The following is a 21,992-nucleotide window of genomic DNA, read 5'->3' as shown; positions in this document are numbered from 1 at the left end:
TATTTTGAAATTAAACTCTCTTAAAAAGAAATTAGGGGGGGATGGTCTATACATTTAAAAAATTAGCTGTAAGAGTCATTATCCAGTTTTACTCCTTATAAAGGAATGGTTACTGCTATGAATCACCTGCAGTAATTTTACTGAGTATTTTTAGTTTCTGGATTTATATTTGGTGGCTACGAATTCAGGTAGGAACTTCCTTGAAGATGAAATCACTTGACATTGTTTCTATATGCTCAAGAGTCTTGCTCTTATTTCGTAAGGGAAAGTTTTTTGTTTTTGTTTTTAAAGAGCATATGTGGGCTTCCCTGGTGGCGCAGTGGTTGAGAGTCCGCCTGCCGATGCAGGGGACACGGGTTCGTGCCCCGGTCCGGGAAGATCCCACATGCCGCGGAGCGGCTGGGCCCGTGAGCCATGGCCACTGAGCCTGCGCGTCCGGAGCCTGTGCTCCGCAACGGGAGAGGCCACAACAGTGATAGGCCCGCGTACGGCAAAAAAAACACACAAAAAAACAAAAAGAGCATATGTATTCCCATGTAGTACTGCGTTGGGTGCAGAAGGATAAGCTACAATGGCATGTTTACTGTCTTCTGAGAGTTTAGAGTGCAAAGATACAGGAAAGTTGAAAAAACAAACATGGCCTCAAAATCTGTAACCCCAAAACTTTTGGGAAAACAGTTTTCCATGCTTTTAAATAAGTTTTAGTGGTTTTGATTTAGGGAAATAATCTGATGTGCCATAAATGGGACATGCTATGATCTTAGAATTATTTATTGTTAGATGCATATGAATAAATATTCCAGGAAAAATTTTTTAGCCCTTTTCTAACAACCATGAACCTGTTCTTCTTTTCTGGTCCTGATTCTACTTCCGTTTACAATTTCCTTGCTTCCGCTTTAATATTTGTTTGCTTTATGTGTCTTTTGTGTGAGTTACCTCAAATCCTGCGTTGAATAGGGCTGGACTCAAACAAGCAAGCATATAGCTCTTAATTAAGGACTGCTATGTGCCAGGCACTGCCAGGGGCTGAGGACTGAGAGCCAGGACATGGGCTCTGCCCTCAAGGAGCTCAAAGTCTGATGGACAGACATTAACACAAGATGTGAGTTTCAAGGGTAAACTCAGACTATGAGAGCACCTAGAGTGGGCATCTTATCCAGAATGCTTGAGCAACAAGGAGGAACATCATGAAAACCTTCCAGTTAGAAATGACGCCAAGGAACTTCCCTGGCGGTGCAGTGGTAAAGAATCCTCCTTCCAGTGCAGGGGATGCGGGTTCGACCCCTGGTCAGAGAACTAAGGTCCCACAGGCCGCAGGGCAACTAAGCCCGCGTGCCACAACTACTGAGCTCGTGCGCCTCAAGTAGAGCCCGTGTGACGCAAACAACAGAACCCACGTGCCCTGGAGCCTGAGCGCCACAACTAGAGAAGAGAACACCTGCATGCCACAACTAGAGAGAAGCCCGTGCGCCGCAACGAAAGATCCCGCATGCCTCAACAAAGGTCCTGCATGCCGCAACTAAGACCCAAGGCAGCCAAAAATAAACTTAAAAAATTTTTAAATACTTAAAAAAAAAGGTTGTTATTTTCAGCATTTCAAGGTCCTTTTTTTTAGAAAAAAAAGAAATGATGCCAAAGCCTCATCCTGAAGGCCTAGTACAAGTTAGCCAGGATAGGAAAAGGCTTGAGGAAATAGAGTGGGAGTAGGTGGGATTTGTTAGCTCAGAAAAAAAGAGGCAGAAACACATTCAGAGACTTGAGACAGGTGCAAGCATGTTGAGTATCTCCCATAGGCTCTACCTGCCAAGCACAGGATCTTACACTTAAGGGATGCTCAAGAAATATTTATGGCTTTTTTTAAAAGGATGGAGAAGCTTTTTTTAAAAGGATGGAGAAGCTGGATGTGAAAGGGTTAATTTGTGGAGGTTTCTGCAGAGAGGCAGATGGGGCTATGGCAGAAGGTACCTGAAGTGCATTGTGACAAGTGGGGAGGGGCGGGCAAGGAGAATGTACTTAGGATCAAGTCTCAGGTGCCCTCAGGACCACACAAGCTTGAAAATAGAGAAAGCTTCTAAGGAAATGGCACTGAGTTGAGAATTTAGCCACAAAATCAGTGGGGGAGAAAACAACACAAACTTTAGAGTCTGTAGGAAGATTGTGAGTTGAAGAGTCTGGCATTTTTGAGTAACTGAAAGGCCAGGGAGGAGAGGGGTCAGGGAGAAAGGGTAGAGTGGAGTGAAATGATAGGAGAAGGAACCAGATCATGCCATGCTTTATAGCTTATGCCAAGTATTTTGGGCTGTATCCCAAGGGCAATGGGAAACTTCTAGGGGATTTTGAAGGAGGGACAGAAATGATCAAATCTATGTTTTATCAGGATCCCTAGTCTATGGAGAACAAGTTGGAGGGGGACCCAGTGGATAGATAACTATGTTTATTTCATCTTTTTGTTTTTCTGCTAACCTGTCAAAGGCTGTTAACCTTCCTTGAAAAAAGATTATTTTATGGTTTTGTCCTTATATGGTTTATCTTTACTTAAAATTTATATTGTTTGATCCCTCTTTTTCACTTATAAATAAATGATGACCCATACTTCATCATTTCTGACATTTCCTATGAAATGACTCATTGACTACTGCCCCCCCCATCTGCATCCCTAACCACAAACAGGAGTGTATTGCATAGTGGGATTTGTGGTCCTTGAGTGGCTTGACTGTGATAACGTTTATTCAGCCTGCTGAAGCTTTTCCAAAATTCTCGTTGGGCTCCAGGACTTCAACGAGAGTCAAGTTCAATCCATGAAGGGCTCGGTCAAAGAGCTTGAATGTAATCAAAGCGAACCATAGCCACTGCAACGGCATGTAATTTGATCAGAAGTATTTGCACATGAACAATATCAAATCTCAGGCTCAACTGGCAGTTAGCAATTCTGTGATAATAAAGAAGAAGCTGAAATCGCTCTTGAGTTAATAAATCTTTGTGTGTCTTAGCTGAGGATTCAAACTCTACATTCTATGAAATAATGCCATTTGCAGCAACACGGATGGACCCAGAGGTTATCATACTAAGTGAAGTAAGTCAGACAGAGAAAGACAAATACCATATGATATGACTTATACGTGGAATATAAAATATGACACGGATGAACAAATGAACTTACCTACAAAACAGACTCACAGACATAGAGACTTGTGGTTGCCAAGAGGGAGGGGGAAAGGGGGAGGGATGGATTGGGAGTTTAGGATCAGCAAATGCAAACTATTATATATAGAATGGATAAACAACAAGGTCCTACTGTAGAGCACCTGGAACTATATTCAATATCCTGTAATAAACCATAATGGAAAAGATATGAAAAAGAATATACATATATATGTATAACTGAATCACTTTGCTGTACACCAGGAACTACTACAATCTTGTAAATCAACTATACTTCAATAAAAATAAATACATAAATAAACCAAAATCTATACCCTATTTTTTTTTTTTTTTTTTTTTTTTTTTTTGCGGTACACGGGCCTCTCAGTGTTGCGGCCTCTCCCGTTGCGGAGCACAGGCTCCGGACGCGCAGGCCCAGCGGCCATGGCTCACGGGCCCAGCTGCTCCACGGCATGTGGGATCCTCCCGGACCGGGGCATGAACCCGCGTCCTCTGCATCGGCAGGCGGACTCTCAACCACTGCGCCACCAGGGAAGCCCTATACCCTATTATTTTACAGGTGACAATAGTATAGGCATACGATAGTATAGGTTTACACTGGTAAGATTGACCTTTTCTCATTTTACTCCCTTTTAATGATATAAATGAAACAGATATACATTAAAAAACTGGAACATAACATTAAATTGTAATGGAGAAAAAAATTATCTATCTTTACTGTCTATTGCCCAAGATACACAATACATTTTAAGTTCTACTCATATGTAGCCATATACATTCACCATAAATTTACAGTTTTGTATTTTCTTTCACATGTTATGAGAGCATTTTCTTCTATCCCTAAATATTTTTTGAAACTATAACTTGAATGTTTGCATAATGTTCCATCATAGAGGGAAACATTCCTGTATTACTGGATATTTTGGTCACTATTCTAAATAATGCCAAAAAGAAAACTTCGGGCATAGATATTTTTTACAGGTATCTAAATATTTCCTGAAGACAGATCCCCAGCAGCACTAAAACACTGAAAACCTCTAGCTACATATTGCTAAACTGCTTTTCAGAAACGTTGGGCAAGTCGGCACTTTGCTAGGGTTACGTATAGGAGAGCCACATGTCACCATGTTCACTATGCTGTTACTCATCTCTCACAAGCCAGACAGTGAATGAGCCATCTGTGTTTTAACCATCTCCCAACTCATACTTTCTACTGGATCCCCCAAAATGTGCCCACTTCTGCTAACTTTTAGGACTCAGTTGCCATTTAGAATGGAAAGCTTTTTTTTTTTTTTTAATGGGAAGCTAGATTTCTATCTATGACAAATTCCAAATGGTTAGCTGTGTTTCAAGTGTAAGTTAAGTTCCTTAAATGTGGTATACATTTTAAGTACTTTTATTATTAAGCATTGTTTACACAAAATTGAAACCAAGCTCCTCTCTCTGCCACCATGTTTTAGAGCTTACCCGGCAGCAGCAATTCCAAATAAGTATCTTATTTGAAATTTGGACAGTTTTCCATTATGTTGTATCCATTGGCAATTATTTTTAAAAAATACGTCATGCTTGAGGTTTAGTTTGTAGGCTTGAGAATTTTATATGTGTGGCCACTTCTGTCTTCATTTCTCACTAAGAAGGCATAATTTAAACTAGACTGTCACATTTGTTTGTATATAAAAGAAGAAGTAACTATTTGTGGGATAATCCATTGGGATTTGGAGTATAGTTGTACATAGTATGTGCCCTTTCCACTTGCAAACTTCAACAAAAAGGGGGGGGATTTTAATCTTATTGGAATGATAGAGTTATAGTAAATTTTCCTTTTTTCATTTTAGGATGAAACTTTTTGCTCTTTCACTCATTAGGGCATAAACAAATGACTCTATTTAGTTCAGTCCAGTTTCACAGGTGCAAACCAAATGCTAGATACTATGTAAGCATAGGGGAGAAAAGAGAGATTTCCCCCTTTCCCCTCCTATACACACACACACACACACACACACACACACACACACACACACACACACAGAGCACCTAGTCAAATGGAGACAAATCCCTTAATAGATCAATTCAGTACAAAGTGACATTTGCTGGGATATACGTTTACATTTCACTCTATGATATACTCACTATGAGTGCCCGTCCCCACCATTAAGAGGCTTAGATAAACCAAATCTATGCACTAATGAACTGACCATTCAAAAACTAGTTCCCATTTTAGCATTCCTGTTTCCTTAATCCTAATTTCTGTTCCTGCCTAGCATCTGAGTATCTTTCTCTTCAACTCTGCTGACTGCTGTAAATAGTCATCAGTATCAAGGGATATGATGCAAATAGACTGCAAAGTAAAATTGAAAATTAAAAAAAAAAAAAAGATGCAGTTCGTCATGATTGAGAAAAGTGATATTGGAGAAATGCTATAATACATACAAACCCCAAATAAGGATGTGACAGAATTAGACCTTTAACAACCCAAGAGGAGAAATTAACATGGATAGCATCAGGATTAGTGCTTCAAAAGAGAATACGCAGCATAAAACTGGTTAATAGGGGACCTGGGTAAAAAGAAAATGATAAAGTCTTCAGAAATATTTTGGCAAAAATAACCTTTTCCATAACTGGGGTGCGAAAGTCAAGTAAAGGATGTCATATCACCTAATTTCATCACAAAAATTATACATTCAGTTAATTTTTAAAAATCCAACATTCAATTAATTTTTTGTTCCAACAATTATGGCACACTGATAATTATGACTTATTTTATAATATTTTATTTTTCTAATTTGAAATTTTAATCAAGTCCTTTAAATATGACTTACTATTCAGCTTTGGTCTCTGTACATTTTGATTACCCACTGCTGTGTAACAAACCATCCCCCCAAACCACAGGTTTCAGATAACAGCCATTTTATTATCTCCCATAATCATAATCCTGTGGGTTGGCCAGACTCTGCTAGGTTAGCTGTAGCTAGGCCTGCAGTCATGTGGGATCTTGGCTGGGTTCAGATGTTCAAGATGACTTACTTGTCTGGTACCTTCCCAGGGACGGCCACAAGGCTGAGCTCAGTGGGGTGACTCGGGAGCCTCTCCCACTATCCATGTAGTCCTAGGGTCCCTCCTTCTCCACATGAGAGGGTAGCCAGACTTCTTACATTGCAGCTCAAGGTTCCCCAAAGCACAAAAGCAGAAGCTACTTCCAAAAATCTGGGTCCCCAACTGACACAGCATCACTACTGGTTAAAGCCAGTCACAGGCTAGCTCAGTCTGGAAAGAGGCTGCTGCCCCAGGACAGGAATATTGGAAAGCACAGTTCACCGAAAGCCAGCTATGGAGACCAGCTAATACACTGTTTGAAGTCCCTTCATTTAAAAAGGCGTTTCCAGTACCAGTTCTCCGTGGATAATGAAGGCCTCCTGTAGCTGTAGTCACTTCAGTGGGTCATTTCCAAAAGTCCAGTGAGTTGTGATGTCAATTGAAACAGTCAATCTGCTTCTAAAAGTCATGGGCCTCAAGTGAAGGAATTCCTTTCTAAGCAAATTAGAGCCTCAGTTTGATTCATCAACTCCAACCCCTTATTGTTAGTTTTTTTTTAGAGTACAAGTTTAGGTTCATTTGCCTAAGGATACTCAGCAAATATTTGGAAAAGAATTCAAAGTTTGGCAAATAATAATAATTCAGGACATTTGTCTGGGGCTTTATAATTTAGGTAACGCTTTTAGGTACTATCTTATTTGCTTTTCGTTTCAAATCTAAAGCAGTAGATCAGGCAGATCTATTGCAGTTTTCAAGTGAGGAAATCAGCTCAACTCACTTAAGCTTTAAAATTTTCCACAATTACACAGGTAGGAAACATTAGAGCCAGAATTTCAAGTTCAGGGTTCTTTCAAACCATCTGTCCCTCCTAGCCTCTTGGAGAGTTCTCTTTTAAGGTTAGAAGTAGCTGAAAGTGAAATTCATTCATTCATTCATTCATTCTCTCTTTCTCTGTCTCTCTCTCCATGTATGTAAGTATTCACATGTACATAAAATGTACTTTTTTTTTTTTTTTTTTTTTTTTTTTTTGCGGTATGCGGGCCTCTCGCTGTCGTGGTCTCTCCCGTTGCGGAGCACAGGCTCCAGACGCGCAGGCTCAGCGGCCATGGCTCACGGACCCAGCCGCTCTGCGGCATGTGGGATCCTCCCAGACAGGGGCACGAACCCGTGTCCCCTGCATCAGCAGGCGGACTCTCAACCACTGTGCCACCGGGGAAGCCCCAGTTTTTGTTTTTGTTTTTTGTTTTTTTGGCTGCGTGGTTTGCAGGATCTTACTTCCCTGACCAGGGACTGAACCCAGGCCCGCGGCAGTGAAAGCACCAAGTCCTAACCTCTGGACCAGCAGGGAACTCCCTAAAATAGACATTTTAAAAAACATTCTTAAAGTACAGCCTTTATTCATAGTTAATAAGTGAAATTGATATTTAATGGATGAAATTCATTCTGTCTCTCTTATTATATGTACGTATGCATATCTATATAAAATACACATTTTAAAAACTGTTCTTAAAGTACAACCTCCATTGATAATGATTTCTAGAAAGTCAATAATATCCATTTCAAGTTAAAGGCTATCACAGAAGCATGGATGTCATCCAGAAGTCATCTGGTCAACCCCTTCATTTCACAGATGGGAAAACAGCCTCAGAGTGTTAAGTTATTTGCCCAGAGTCACACAGCTGTTCAGAGGAAAAGCCAAGAGCTTTGACTCTGACCGGACCATTCTTCCAACTAAACCAGGCCACCTCAAGAATAGCCTCCCAAATGAAACTGTGTGAGGAATATAGATATTTTGTGGATAAGACATTAATTTGATTTGCCAAGAATTAAAATTAGCACAAAATTTAAGATTCTTAATGACTAAATATAGTTAAGGACCAGCTGTGCAATTTGCTCAAAATATTGTTGTTTCCAGGAGACAACCTATTGCTAGGAATCCATGGAAGAAAAAAAAAACAAAAAAACGCCCTCTATAATAAGCTGAGAACTAACTTCACCTCAGAGAGTTCTTTACGAAGAAAAAGAAGTTTTAATTATTGTATTCAGTAACTTGGTGTATGTTTCCTCTTCCAGGACTGATGTTAGCAAAATCAAAAAGTCTCATCAAACATCCTCAAAGCACTGAGTATGGAACCTTCTTCTGAGAATAAGAAAGGCTAAGATGAGCTAAGATCTTAGCTTTTCAAATGACGAAAAACACGAAGGTCCGTTCAGTTCTGCAGACAGCAGCATTTTGCCAACATTGCACAACGATTACTTATGTTACTATGATAAGTAGCAAGCAGTATTGTATTTTGACCTCCATAGAAAGAAATGTTGCTTTTTCCCCCTCTCTTTTCCCCCTACACCCACATCCTTCCTCTCTTTCTTTTATTGAGGAGAAAATATTTACCGTTTGTTGACTAAACACGTAATGGATTCAAGAAGCCAGCAGTACAATTTACCAAAGTTACAGTGTGTATGACTTGAAGGGTTGACTAGTTAGCACATGGTTGACTAAATTAAAGAGTCAACGAAGCCACAAGCTCCATCCCTTCAGTCAAGAGCCTGGTGTAATTTCTGAGTTTAATAAACACTTGAATGACTTGACCTAGCGGTTAGATGAACCGTTCTCATCAAGGAGCACAGGATGGGGAAGCGCCGAGCTGAGCCAGAGGAGGCGGGGCATTTTCCCAAGCACACCTGCCTGTGACCGCATTTTTCTAGGAATGTCACTTCCTGTGTACATCTCTGCCACCATCTTCATATTTGCTGTTTGAGATTTAGAAATATCCCAAGTTTGTCTCTCTTACTTCCTTAGTCAAATAGCAAACAAAAAACAAACAAAAAACAAAAAAACTTGGGGATGAAACCCACCATTTCCTCTGAATTCCAGATACAAGTTGCCTCATTTGTATTCTCTGAGTAGTTTGTTTTATTTATGTCACAGTTTGAAGAGCTTGCTGGGTCCCCATATTGTTCTGTGTACTGAGGTGGCTGGATTTCTTTCTGTTTATTCCGACATGGCTTTTGATCTTTGGACAGTGTTTAATATGAAAAGTTATAAATCTCCACGCAGGAGAACCACTTAGCCATAAATATCTGGGCAAGTGGACATGTGGGGACGTGTGTGAGGAGAAATTCCTTGTGTCACTGTTGTTCGGCCACCGGACGGATGCTGTTGGAGAGAAGGCATGTCAAAGGCTTGAACCTGCACATGACGGAAGTATTCAAACAAGCTTCCAAAAGTATTATGTGGTGTTTAAAATATTTTAGTCACAAATCAAATGTCAGCTTTAAGTGCGGCGTTTATGGAGTACTGGCTGCTCCGTATGATGTAACCCATAAAAAAATAGAAGTGCCCACACATTTCCATGAGACAGCACTTTTTTCTAAGGAGCCCATTTATTTGGGGGATACTACTTTTATAGCACCAGCAAGGCCAGTGAGAAACTTCCATCTGTTGTACTTCTTTCTGCTTCTGCTGTCTCACCATCTCCACTGGCGTCAAGCTCAGACTAAGCCACCACTGGATTTCGTCCAGATTCTAGCAACACCCCGCTGGTCTCTGCAGGCACACTGGCCCCGCTTCTGTCCATTCTCCGCACAGTTGCCAGGTTATTCAGATCATATCTTCTCCTGCATAAAACTCTGAAATGCTTTCCCATTTTTTAATCTGTCAGGGTTTGATTAGGGAAAGGAAACAACCATAAGTGAAATGGACCAAGGGATTTATTGCAGAGCTTAGAACTTACACAGTTGTTGAACAAGTGAACTGAAAATCAATTCATCCAACATCAACTTGCCAATTTCACCATTGCTTCTAAAATTATAAATTGTGTATCTCCAATCTGGTCTAGGACCTGGTACAGCAGATGTAGGGGCAGGAAGAGGGCTTATGTCTATGAAATTGGACAGTATATTGCTGTTAAAGAAATTCCACACATTCATATGTAGAATATTCAGAGGTTCAGAAGTCCTACTCTCTGAAATATAATTGAGATGGATCTCCACCCTAGGTAGACAGAAAAAACTCTTAAGAGTAATGGCTAGGGTGAAATAGCTGTGGCACAATTTCAGTGAAATGAAACTAAAATTGCTCCCAAACTACCTACTCACCACCCAACTCCAGTAATTTATCCAATTTGTTAAACTTTTTTTTTTTTGCGGTACGCGGGCCTCTCACTGTGTGGCCTCTCCCGTTGCGGAGCACAGGCTCCTGACGCGCAGGCCCAGCGGCCATGGCTCATGGGCCCAGCCGCTCTGCAGCATGTGGGATCCTCCCGGACCGGGGCACGAACCCGCGTCCCCTGCATCAGCAGGCGGACTCTCAACCACTGCGCCAGCAGGGAAGCCCTGCTATACATTTTATAAAAGTTCATTTATGCATATGTTTTCCGAAAAGACCAATCCTGCATATTGTCTCTGGTTGCCAGCTCAGTGGTATAGTAGTGCTGTTCTCTGATTCTGTTCCTCTTTTTTTCTTTAAATTTCTATGTTCTTTTTTTTTTTTTAAATTCCATACCCATTGGAATTGGAAGAGTTGTTTCCCCTGGTCAGGCTGTCATAGTAATTGAAGATTGTCCTCAGTCTCTCTGACTGCTGAGATTTCATACCTGAAGTACAACAAAGCTTGTGGCCGATGTGTTTACAGCTCTGGCTAACCCTCTTCCTGCTACCTTCTGTGCAGGTGTACACAGTGTGCAGGTTGCCACAGATGCTCTGTAAAATGCCTGAAGCCTCCTTTTTGCATGGGGTGGGGGGTCACTCCTGCTTGCAAAGCTGTGCACTGCAGCTTTCACTGCCCACTTACTGTCTGTATTCTGTGCACTCTCTCTATGGAGGAGGGCCATTAATAGCCCCTTGCCTGCTGACTGAGAAGAGAACAAGTTCCAGGGTGAATATAGACCCAAAAGGGCTCCCTCACTGCAGAGGAACTAGGAAATCTACTTGCATATTTTAATCCACTAAAAGATACATTCTAGCATAGAGTGGTGTTGGCTATAGTTTGTTCTTTAATCTTTTATCTTTCAAGTGTGGGTTACATTGTATATGATCACAGAAAGCACCAACTAGCTGTGCCTGAGAGTGTTAGAGGAATTTCCCAGAGGAGATGACATTTCCTAGGTGATGTTTTTTTCACGAAGACTCACAGCTTGTGAGTTTGAAACTTACCAACATTGCTCTTTCAAATCTATATCAATTAAATATGCAGTGTGGTGCTTTTCTAGTAAAAGTGATAGTGTTTGGTCAGTTTATCCAAGTTTCTGGCCCCTGGCGATTCTCTAGGAACACACCGGTGAGGCCATCAGCCAGAAGGAGGGAAAGAACAAATGAACCCACATGGGATATTGAGTCTATTATTAATGGTACTTTGATTTCAGAACTAGCTACAGTAGCAAGGAATAAGGCATCGAACACTGAGTCCTTAGACATCATCCATGGAAAATATTGCTGTCTGTAGTGACTGGTAGCTACAGATTGATTCTCTAAATAGATACGATCTTCTTCTGCTATGCCCGCCACGTGAAATATTTAGCTTTTGGAAGCCTGGCTTGCAGACGAGCACTCTCAAACAGAAATTAATGGCCATGCTAGCCACAAGTCCTAAAGTTCTCTGTCAAACAGTCTAAATCAATCATCTATGCATTGCACCCTAGTATATATCAAACACCTGCATTCCAGATAATCGTAGTGGCTTGATGTAAAGTGGCCCCATAACTCAGTATTCCTCTTTCTCCACCCTTGATTTATTTTCACCTTGTCTTATGTATGCGCTACACCCATTACAAACTTGTGCTATACCCATTGCTTCTCTAGTCAACCACTTCCTCTAGAAAGAAATAACCCAGGACATATATAATAGTTTCCAGAAGGAGCATAACAAAGCTACTATTTTCTTGAAGGTGTGTGCTGGGTGCCAGACACTTTTACAGGTCTTTTTACCTGTGCTATGTAATTTAATTCCTATGGCAGCCTATGAAATGTGCATTGTTGTTCTAATTTACAGATGGGAAAACTGATTCTCAGAAAGTCAGAGAAGGCCATCAGAGGGATGTGCCTCCCCCATCAAAGGGGGAAAATGGTCACAGAATGTCTTTTAAAGGAACAACGTGAAAGAACAAATATTTAATGAAATATCTAAAAGAGGTAAATTCATAGGGACAGAAAGTAAATTGGTAGTTACCAGAGCCTTGGGGAAAGAGAGAATGGAGAATCATTGCTTAATGTTTACAGAGTTTCTGTCTGGAGTGATGAAAAAAGTTTTGGAAACAGATACTGGTGATGGTTGCATAACACCGTGAATGTAATTAATGCCACTGAATTGTACATTTAAAAATTGTTAAAATGGCAAATTGTATGCTATGTATATCTTACCACAATTAAAAAGAGGGGAGAGGAGGAAAAAAGAAAAAGGAACAATGTGAGAGCTTCGAAAGACACTGTTTTACTCAGTTCCCAGCAGACTGTTTTCCACTGTCCGTTTGGGTGTGTCTGATTGGTGCTCCAGTGGGACACTGTCTCTGGCCGTGGTTTTGCCCTTGACTATGTACCTTCACCACTTTCAGGATCGTCTTTTTTCTTTCCAAGCCAAATCCCTTCATTTAGGAAATGAAAAGCACTGGAATCGGGTCCTTGCTGTCCCTGATAGACACTTGATGCACACTTAACTTGTGTCACAAATGAAAGTAAACAGAGGATAAACAGAGAGGTATTTGCTCTTTTTAGAGACAACAGACTTCAGTTTCAGTAACTCAGAGTCACTCATTACGCCTAGGAATTTTTGCTTTTCCGTATTTTTGAAGTGTATTTCTGAGGTGTGCCCTAGGCAAAATAAAACATCTAGAATGGAGAGGTTTGTTTTTCTTTTTCATTATTCAACCTAGATGTAGTCCCTCCAGCTGTTTTGGGGGGAATAATCTGTGAAATCGTCATAGTCAGAGATTTTGTCGTATTTCTCTTTATATATCCAATTTCTACATGGTGGACCTTCAAGAGAAATTTGTTCACGTGGATAGTGAATGAGTCATGGAATGATCAGTAGCTTCAGTACATTTAATTTAGCCGAAAAATGACAAATGAAACAGTTCTGATACATGGCTGCTTTTGAGACAAGTTATTGATTATGAAGTTTTTTTTTTTTTAACGGAGATTATTTTTGAATTATCCAAGGCAGCATAGCTATGACCAATGAGGTAAAATTAAGCGAAAGAAAAATGTGAACTGAATACCAAGAGATACTTCCAGTAGATGAGTTTGGGGCAGAGGAGTCCCAGTAGAAGTGGTTGGGGGACATTTAACGCCACGCATGTCACTTAGAGCTGCAGTGAACGCAAGCAATTTACAAGCAGCAGACTCTGACTTTGGCAGGATGATAAGTGAGATCGTATCTCTAGTCTCATTGATTCTCTCTCTTATACCGGTATACGTTCACAGCTTCACATCCCCTATGGACAGAATTTATGTGTGTGTTAAATTTTCTGATTACAGTTTTCTTTTTTCCGGAAAACACTCTTTTTAGAGCATCTCCTGGTCCCATCAGAAATGTCTTCCTTAAGTGGGAAAGTGCAAACTGTTCTGGGCCTTGCGGGGCCAAGCAAACTGGGCCGCACCCTGACCCACGAACACTTGACAATGACTTTTGCCTGCTCTTACTACCCACCTCCTCCGTGCCGTAAAGTGATCTCCAATGAACCTATTACAATGAAAAATTTATTTTGGATCCAGAAAAACCCTTATTCCCATAAAGAGAATCTGCAGTTGAATCAGGAGACGGAAGCCATCAAGGAAGAACTGTTGGATTTTAAAGCCCAAGGTGGAGGAGCTTTGGTGGAAAACACAACCACTGGGATCAGCTGAGATGTGCAGACCTTGAAGCGGATTTTGCAGAAGAGACTGGTGTCCACATCACATCCGGAACTGGGTTTTATGTGGATGGAACTCACTCTTCAGAGACCAGAGCCATGTCAGTGGAGCAGGTAAAAAGCCCTAATTTCTTGGACAATATTTGCGTGTAAATTCAGAATCATCAGAACTTCAGACCGTGGATTATCCCTACGTGTCATCTACATTTGGAAATGTCACTGGCTCAGAGGCACGCTGTAGAAATTTGCTAGCTAGCAAAGGCATCCGTCAATGGGACCTAAATTAGGAACATTTCACTTCATAAAGAAAAAGCATCCAGGAAGGAGATCTTAACGCACTGGTCACCGGAAGACCCAATGGGTTAATACTTAGATTCATGTATATCATGGTGTGCAGTAGCGGTGGCACAGTCTGTGTGTAAACCTCAGTTTTCCATTAGAAGCTTCAGTTATGCAACCTCAATTTTCTTTCTGGATTTTATAATAACCAGCAATAAAAATTCACTGTCGGGTGAAACCTGGCAGGCAGAGACTTGGCACAGTTGTGAATATGTTTCCTTCTCCTTTTACAAACCAGGAGGGGTAGAAGAAAATCCATTTTCCTGTTTTTGTCATAATATGATCTTAAGCAAGAATGGGCAGAAGGAAAAGTAAATCTTTCAGGGACAAAAAGAAAGGATAAGCCACGAAGCTTTTTTGTATGTGTGTGTGCTCTCCTTCTATATATACGTATAATATACATTTAGATGTGTGTTTACACACATATGTATATATTTATACGTATCTTCCATTGCCTGTTTCGTAGGCATAGAACGTCAGCTGCAGCCTTTGCAAAGAGTCAGTTAATCTTTAAAATACTTAATATCTCAAAACTTTATCTGCATTTTTTTTCCAGTCAGGCCTTTCCCTTTTACACATTTATATTACTTGAAGACTATCCTGATATCAGGGATTACACATTCTTCTAAGCACTCAATATAAGTATTATTGTGTGTGCTGTGAATTTGCTTTGCTGTATAGGATAAAGGACAGAATGAATAAGAGAAAATTAAAGAATTACTTGCTACAGTTGACATAGATTCAGAGGCAGTCTTTTTACATTCTGGGTGCCCCTTAGGTTAAAATACAGATTTTTATCTCAATGAACGAATGTACAATGAATGTACTTCTCATTAAGTCACTTTTTCCCCTGCAGCCTCCTAAAGCCATGAATTTCTTGGTAAATAATCACAGTAAGTTCTATGGACTCTTTGATTTAGAGTAACTTGTGTTTTTGATTTAAAAAACTTTTTGTATTTTATATTGGAGTAGAGTTGATTAACAACGTTGTGTTCGTTTCAGGTGTACAGCAAAGTGACTCAGTTATACATATACATTTATCGATTCTTTTTCCAATTCTTTTACGGTAACTTGCTGAATTTAAGATTTGGTCAGTAAAATGCCTTTCCCATTGACCAATACTAACTGAATGAATGTTGGATACAGTTTTAAAAGGATGGGTGACTGAATGACTAGTTCATTCACATACTGTGGTGACTCGATGTTGATAAAATCCAACCTATCAATTTTCATTCTCTTCCTCAGCTTACCGATGTCCTTGTTCGTGAAATTCTCCATGGAGCTGATGGAACCAGTATCAAGTGTGGCGTTATTGGGGAAACTGGTTGCTCCTGGCCTCTGACTGAGGGTGAAAGAAGGGTTCTACAGGCAACAGCTCACGCTCAGGCTCAGCTTGGCCGTCCTGTTATTATTCACCCGGGAAGGAATCCCACCTCCAAACAAGTTATGTCACACCTCCAAAACAAGTTACGTCACACCTTGACAGGTAAGCAGACCATCTACCAATTAGTGCGAACCATCGCAAGATTCATGAATGATCCAATAAATAAAATCATCAGATCAATAAAGCACTAGAAAAAAACTACGAACTACTTGGAAGATAGTATTTATAAAGTTTTACCATAGACGTTAATAAAAATCACCAGTGCCATTTTTGTGTCCCTACCCCGTGTCAGTATCCTAGGTATTTTGCACAAGGCATTTCTTTTAATTTACTTAATCCTTCCTAATGCTTCACAGTTGGTGTCCCCACTTTGTCTCAGGGTATGATGTCACAGGGGGTGCTAACTCCACATGCTCAGTGTTTGCCAGTAGTTGAGAGTGATACATTTATCTGCAAATATAAAGGGAAGGGGAATTGAATGGCTTTCACCCTGAGAATAAACACACGCATAGAAGTGCTGAGGTGTGTTGTTGTGACTGGTGGTTTGAATCATCTTAATTTTGGAAGATGCACGGCTAAAAAAATAATAGTAATACGTACATTATTTGTTTGGCGGTATTATGTCTTAGTTTCCTATGGCTTCTGTAACAAATTATAAGAAACTGGGAGGCCTCCAGCAATAGAAGTGTACTCTCTGACAGCTCTGGAGGCCAGAAGTCTGGAATCAAGGTGTTGGCAGGGCTGCGCTTCCTCCAGGGATCTACAGGAGGAGGGTCCCTTGCCTCTTCTAGTGTCTGGTTGTTCCAGGTTTTCCTTGGCTTGTAGCCTAACTTCAATTTCTGCTGTCTTCACATGGCCTCCTTCTGCTCGTCTGTGTCTCCTCTCGTGCTTCTTATGAGGACACTTGTCATTAGATTTAGTGCCCACCCAGATCATCCAGAATGAGCTCATCTCAAGATCCTTAACACAATTACGTCTGCAAAGACCCTTTTTCCAAATAGGGTCACTTTCAGAGATTCAGACGGCTGAAACATGGACATGTCTTTCTGAGGTCCACCACTCAACCCTCTCATATTGTATTAGACCCGTAGGGCTCAGCAAAACAACTGACTATATAAATAGACATTGGCTGCAGTTATTTGTATGAAGAAGCCTAACAATGCCGCAAAGGCTAGACATCGGCCTTTACGTTGAATTGATGAAAGAATTAACACGGTACCGACGAGACTGATAATACGTTACAATTAATTCTGTCTTGCAAAGTGGAATACAGCCATGTTAGCAGACTGATAAATCCTGATCATCGGACCCGACAGTCTGTTATTTAATAAACGAATGCTCCTACAGGACGTATTGGTAAAACGCTTCATCTTAATAAAAATACTGTAAAATCCTGTGCAGAAAAAAAAAAAAAAAACATATTATAATTGTGGCAGAACAGAGACGCCAGTGTTAACGGGGAACCTGAGGGACCTCAAGGTAAAGGCAGGTGTCCTGGCAGCTGGGTTGCTCTTGAGATCAATACTTGGCTATCTTCAGGAATCTTCTGGTTGTACTGATACAACAGAGGGATGTTTCTGGATACTGGTCACAGAGGTAGTGCACTGTAGTGTGAAGAATAGAATCTTTGGACCCAGAGACATGTGCTTTTAAATCTTGCCTCTGCCATTTGCTATGCAATCCTGGGTAGCTTCATTTGAATTTAAAATAATGTATTTGATAATATACTCCTGTATGATATGGAATATATGTAGCACCTTTAATCAATAAGGATGATTCTTTTTAAACAGTGTGAAGTGTATCAGGCATACAAAAGAGTATAGATAATATATATTTTTAAAATTTTTAAATATTTATTAAGTTCTTGAAAACATTGCATTCTGCTGTTATTATATAAATCCTCTCTATATGCCCCTTAGACTACAGTTGTTAATCATGGTGTTCAAATATTCTATGTTCCTACTGATTTTTTGACTGCCTGATCTATTGGTTACTATGAGAAGTATGTTAAAATCTCTCATGGTGGATTTTTAGTTTCTGATTGTACATATTTCAGTTTTCGCTTCATATATTTTGAAGCTATGTTATCACATGCATACAAATGATTATATCTTCCTGATGAATTGAAACTTATATCAACATATATGGAGCTGCTTTATCTTGCAATGTAAGTACTAGTGTTTTATTTTATTTTATTTTTTTTTAAATAAATTTATTCTATTTATTTTTGGCTGCATTGGGTCTTCATTGCTGCATGTGAGCTTTCTCTATCGAGGTGAGTGGGGGCTACTCTTTGTTGAGGTGCGCGGGCTTCTCATTGCGGTGGCTTCTCTTCTTGCAGACCGCGGACTCTAGGCACGTGGGCTTCAGTAGTTGTGGCACACAGGCTCAGTAGCTGTGGCTCACGGGCTCTAGAGCACAGGCTCAGTAGCTGTGGCACACAGGCTTAGTTGCTCCGTGGCATGTGGGATCTTCCCGGACCAGGGCTCAAACCCGTGTCCCCTGCATTGGCAGGTGCATTCTTAACCACTGTGCCAGCTGGGAAGCCCAGTACTAGAGTTTTAAAAGCTGTTTTATCTGATGTTAATGTGACTGTACCAGTCTTTTTGTGTTTGTCTTTATAATTTACATGTGTCTTGTATAAAAAGCATATGGCTGGGTTTGGAGTTTTACCCAGTCATTCTCTTTTTTTATACGCTAAATTCAGTTTATTTGCATTGACTATGTTTACTGATATGCTTATTTCATTTTTTTGTCATAGTTATCATTAAAATTTCTTGATTTCTTTTTATTGGTTTTTTTTTTTTTTCACCTCCATATTCTATTTATCCTCTTTACTTCTTTGGAAGGTATGTGTACGATTTATATCCTATTAGTTATAGCAGAAAATTTAACATGTATATTTAACACATCAAATTTAAACATTTTAAAATATAGTAAACAGGGCTTCCCTGGTGGCACAGTGGTTGAGAGTCCGCCTGCCAATGCAGGGGACACGGGTTAGTGCCCCGGTCCGAGAAGATCCCACATGCCACGGAGCGGCTGGGCCCATGAGCCATGGCCGCTGAGCCTGCGCGTCCAAGGCCTGTGCTCCGCAACGGGAGAGGCCACAACAGTGAGAGGCCCGTGTTACTGCAAAAAAAAAAAAAAAAAAAAAAAAAGTAAACAATTTTACCTTCCTTCCTTCCGAGTAATACAAGAACTTTAGAAACCTCAGTTACTCACCATCTAAGTCTTAGGCTCTATTTTCCAGGATGTGGGGTCTACCTGATTTTTTTTTCTTTTTTTTTTTTTTTTTTTGGTCACACTGCACGGCTCGTGGGATCCTAGTTCCCCGACTGGGGACCGAACCCAGGCCCTTGGCAGTGAAAGCGTGGAGTCCTAACCACTGGACCACCAGGGAATTCCCTACTTGATTTTTTTTAATCCCAGTGATAAGAGATTATTTTATTATTAAAAAACATGGTTAATGTAGATTTAGATTAACTTTTTTGCTTTTTTTCTTGGCTTATCATTTCCTCTCCCATCTCAGACCTTTATCCTTAAATTATTACTTATTTCCTGAGGTCCATCATTTGAAGTTCCTTTACTGAGGGTCTGTTTTGGTAATAAATGCTTAGATTTCATGTGTCTGCAAATGCATTTATTCCTTCATTCATAAGAGATCATTTAATATAATAGATAATTTATAATAGTGAATTAGAATAAATAATTCTATTTAAAAGCTATTCTTTCCAAGCCCTTTCCATTTTTATCTGACATGTATTATTGCTGTTATATCAGTTCAAAGTAATTGTGCTTCCTTTGAAGTAACCTGTCTTTTTTTTTTCTGATGACTTGTAGCATCTTTTTCTCTGGTATTCTGTATTTTCCCTATGATCTATCTCAGTGTGAATTTCTTTTTTATTTTGTATGCTTGGAATTCCTCAGTAGAAGGGTATTTTTCATTGTTTCTGGAAAATCTCAGCCATTGTCTCTTCAAATATTGCTTCACCCATATTTCCAGATTATTTACATTGTAAACTATAAGTTGATATAGGTAGGATCTTAATACCTGCACTTCATACTTCCATCCATTTGCATCTTTGAGCTGTAATTTCTTCAGTGCCATCTTCCTATTTACTCCTTCTCTCTCCAGTGGAATCAATCTGCTACTTAGTCTATCAATTTGGTCTATAATATTAAGAACTATAGTTTTTATTTTTTTTTTCTGTAAGTTCTATTTGGTTACTTTTCAAATCTCCTTGGTTAATTTTGATAATTTCTTTTTCCTTCAACATGCTTTCAGCTTCATCTTTAAAAAAAAATTAAGCATACAATGTTAACCTTGCACTTAATAAATCTAATTCCCACTGTCCTTTTATTCTGAGTGGATAGTTTGTTGGTTCTTCTGGCCCTCATTCATTATTTCCTTGTAAAATATTACTGTGATCTTAGATTCCTTGGAAATTATTACAAATCCTGGGTGGGAGGGTCTTTTCCTGGCCTTTTGTTTGTTTGCTATGTTTGTTTCTTATAGGCAGTCGGGGGGCATTACCAACCTGAGACTACTTTAAATTTTTAAAAATTAAAAGACAATTTTTACTGTGGTAAAATACACATAAAATTTACCATCTTAGCCATTCCGAAGTGTCAAGTTTGGTTGTGTTCAGTACATTCACGTTGTTGGGCAACTGATATCTAGAACTCTCTTCATTTGCACAACTGAAACTCTATAGCCACTGAACATCAACTCCCCATCCCCCCCACCCCTGGCCCACGGCAACCGCCATTCGATTGTCTGTCTCTACGAATGTGACGACAGGTACGTCATACAAGTGGAATCCTACCGTATTTATCTTTCTGTGACTGTTTAAGCATTTGAGGGTTTTAGAACCACTCAGGTGCTATGAATTCTGGCCCCTAAACTCAGTAAGTGCAGGTTTGTGGTTATAGATTCTCATGGAAGACTTTTTTTTTTTTTTTTTTTTTGCATTACGCGGGCCTCTCACTGTTGTGGCCTCTCCCGTTGCGGAGCACAGGCTCCGGACGCGCAGTCTCAGCGGCCATGGCTCACGGGCCCAGCCACTCCGCGGCACGTGGGATCTTCGCGGACCGGGGCACGAACCTGTGTCCCCTGCATCGGCAGGCGGACTCCCAACCACTGCGCCACCAGGGAAGCCCTCATGGAAGACTTTTTTCCCAACTGCCTCCCCTCCACCAGAAGACAAGACTGAGGAAGACATATAATCTCCAAAGACTCCTCCGGTGGGCCAGATTTGCACTGAGTCCACCCACATGGGTGTTGTTTTGGGTGAGAGGAGTACTCCCTTCATGTGCTGGCAGAGGCTATGTCTCTGACTTATTTCTATTCAGCCCCAGTTCGTTCCCACTTTGTCCTTTAAAACCCCCCAGGCATCAAAAAAACAAACAACCCACTTACAAAATGGCCGGAAGACCTGAACAGACATTTTTCCAAAGAAGACATACAGATGGTCATGAAAAGATGCTCAGTATCGTTAATCATCAGGAAAATGCAAATTACAACCACAATGAGATCTCACCTCACACCTGTCAGAATGGCCACCATCAAAAAGAACACAAATAACAAATGCTGGTGAGGGTATGGAGAAAAGGGATCCCTTGTGCGCTGTTGGCGGGAGTGTAAGTCGGTTCAGTCATGTGGAAAACAGTACAGAGGTTTCTCAAAAAACTAAAAATAGAACTAGTATATGACCCAGCAATTTCACTCCTAGATATATATCCAAAAAAGCCAAAAACACTGATTCAAAAAGATACATGCAGCATCATTTACAATTGCCGAGATACGGAAGCAACCTAAGTGCCCATCAACAGGTGGGTAAATGGATAAAGAAGATGTGATGTCCAGGCCTACTAGAGAATGGACTTGAGGACACAGGGAGGGGGAAGGGGAAGCTGGGACAAAGCGAGAGAGTGGCATGGACATATATACACTACCAAATGTAAAATAGATAGCTAGTGGGAGGCAGCCTCATAGCACAGGGAGATCAGCTCGGTGCTTTGTGACCCCCTAGAGGGGTGGGATAGGGAGGGTGGGAGGGAGACACAAGAGGGAGGGGACATATGTATATGTATAACTGATTCACTCTGTTATAAAGCAGAAAGTAACACACCATTGTAAAGCAATTATATTCCAACAAAGATGTAAAAAAAAAATTTAAAAATTTAAAAAAAAAGATGTGATGTCTATAAACAATGGAATACTACTC

At 40.3% G+C, this 21,992-nt stretch overlaps 1 protein-coding gene across 1 annotated transcript in view; it reads left to right on the top strand.

Moving 5' to 3' along the window:
- PTER (phosphotriesterase related) overlaps positions 1-21,992 on the top strand; it is a 71,836-nt gene that overhangs the window by 21,613 nt on the left and 28,231 nt on the right. Inside the window, 5 exon segments of the mRNA XM_032617450.1 lie at positions 13,697-14,058; positions 14,061-14,153; positions 15,624-15,864; positions 16,764-16,849; positions 20,481-20,566. Of these exon segments, the coding sequence (XP_032473341.1) occupies positions 13,720-14,058; positions 14,061-14,153; positions 15,624-15,864; positions 16,764-16,849; positions 20,481-20,566 (845 nt within the window). The 5' untranslated portion in view covers positions 13,697-13,719.

The sequence above is a fragment of the Phocoena sinus genome, chromosome 2 (assembly GCF_008692025.1).
Source record: "Phocoena sinus isolate mPhoSin1 chromosome 2, mPhoSin1.pri, whole genome shotgun sequence".
NCBI lineage: Eukaryota > Metazoa > Chordata > Mammalia > Artiodactyla > Phocoenidae > Phocoena > Phocoena sinus.
Note: the sequence above shows the minus strand (reverse complement) of the source record. Positions and strands in the feature narration are given on the sequence as shown.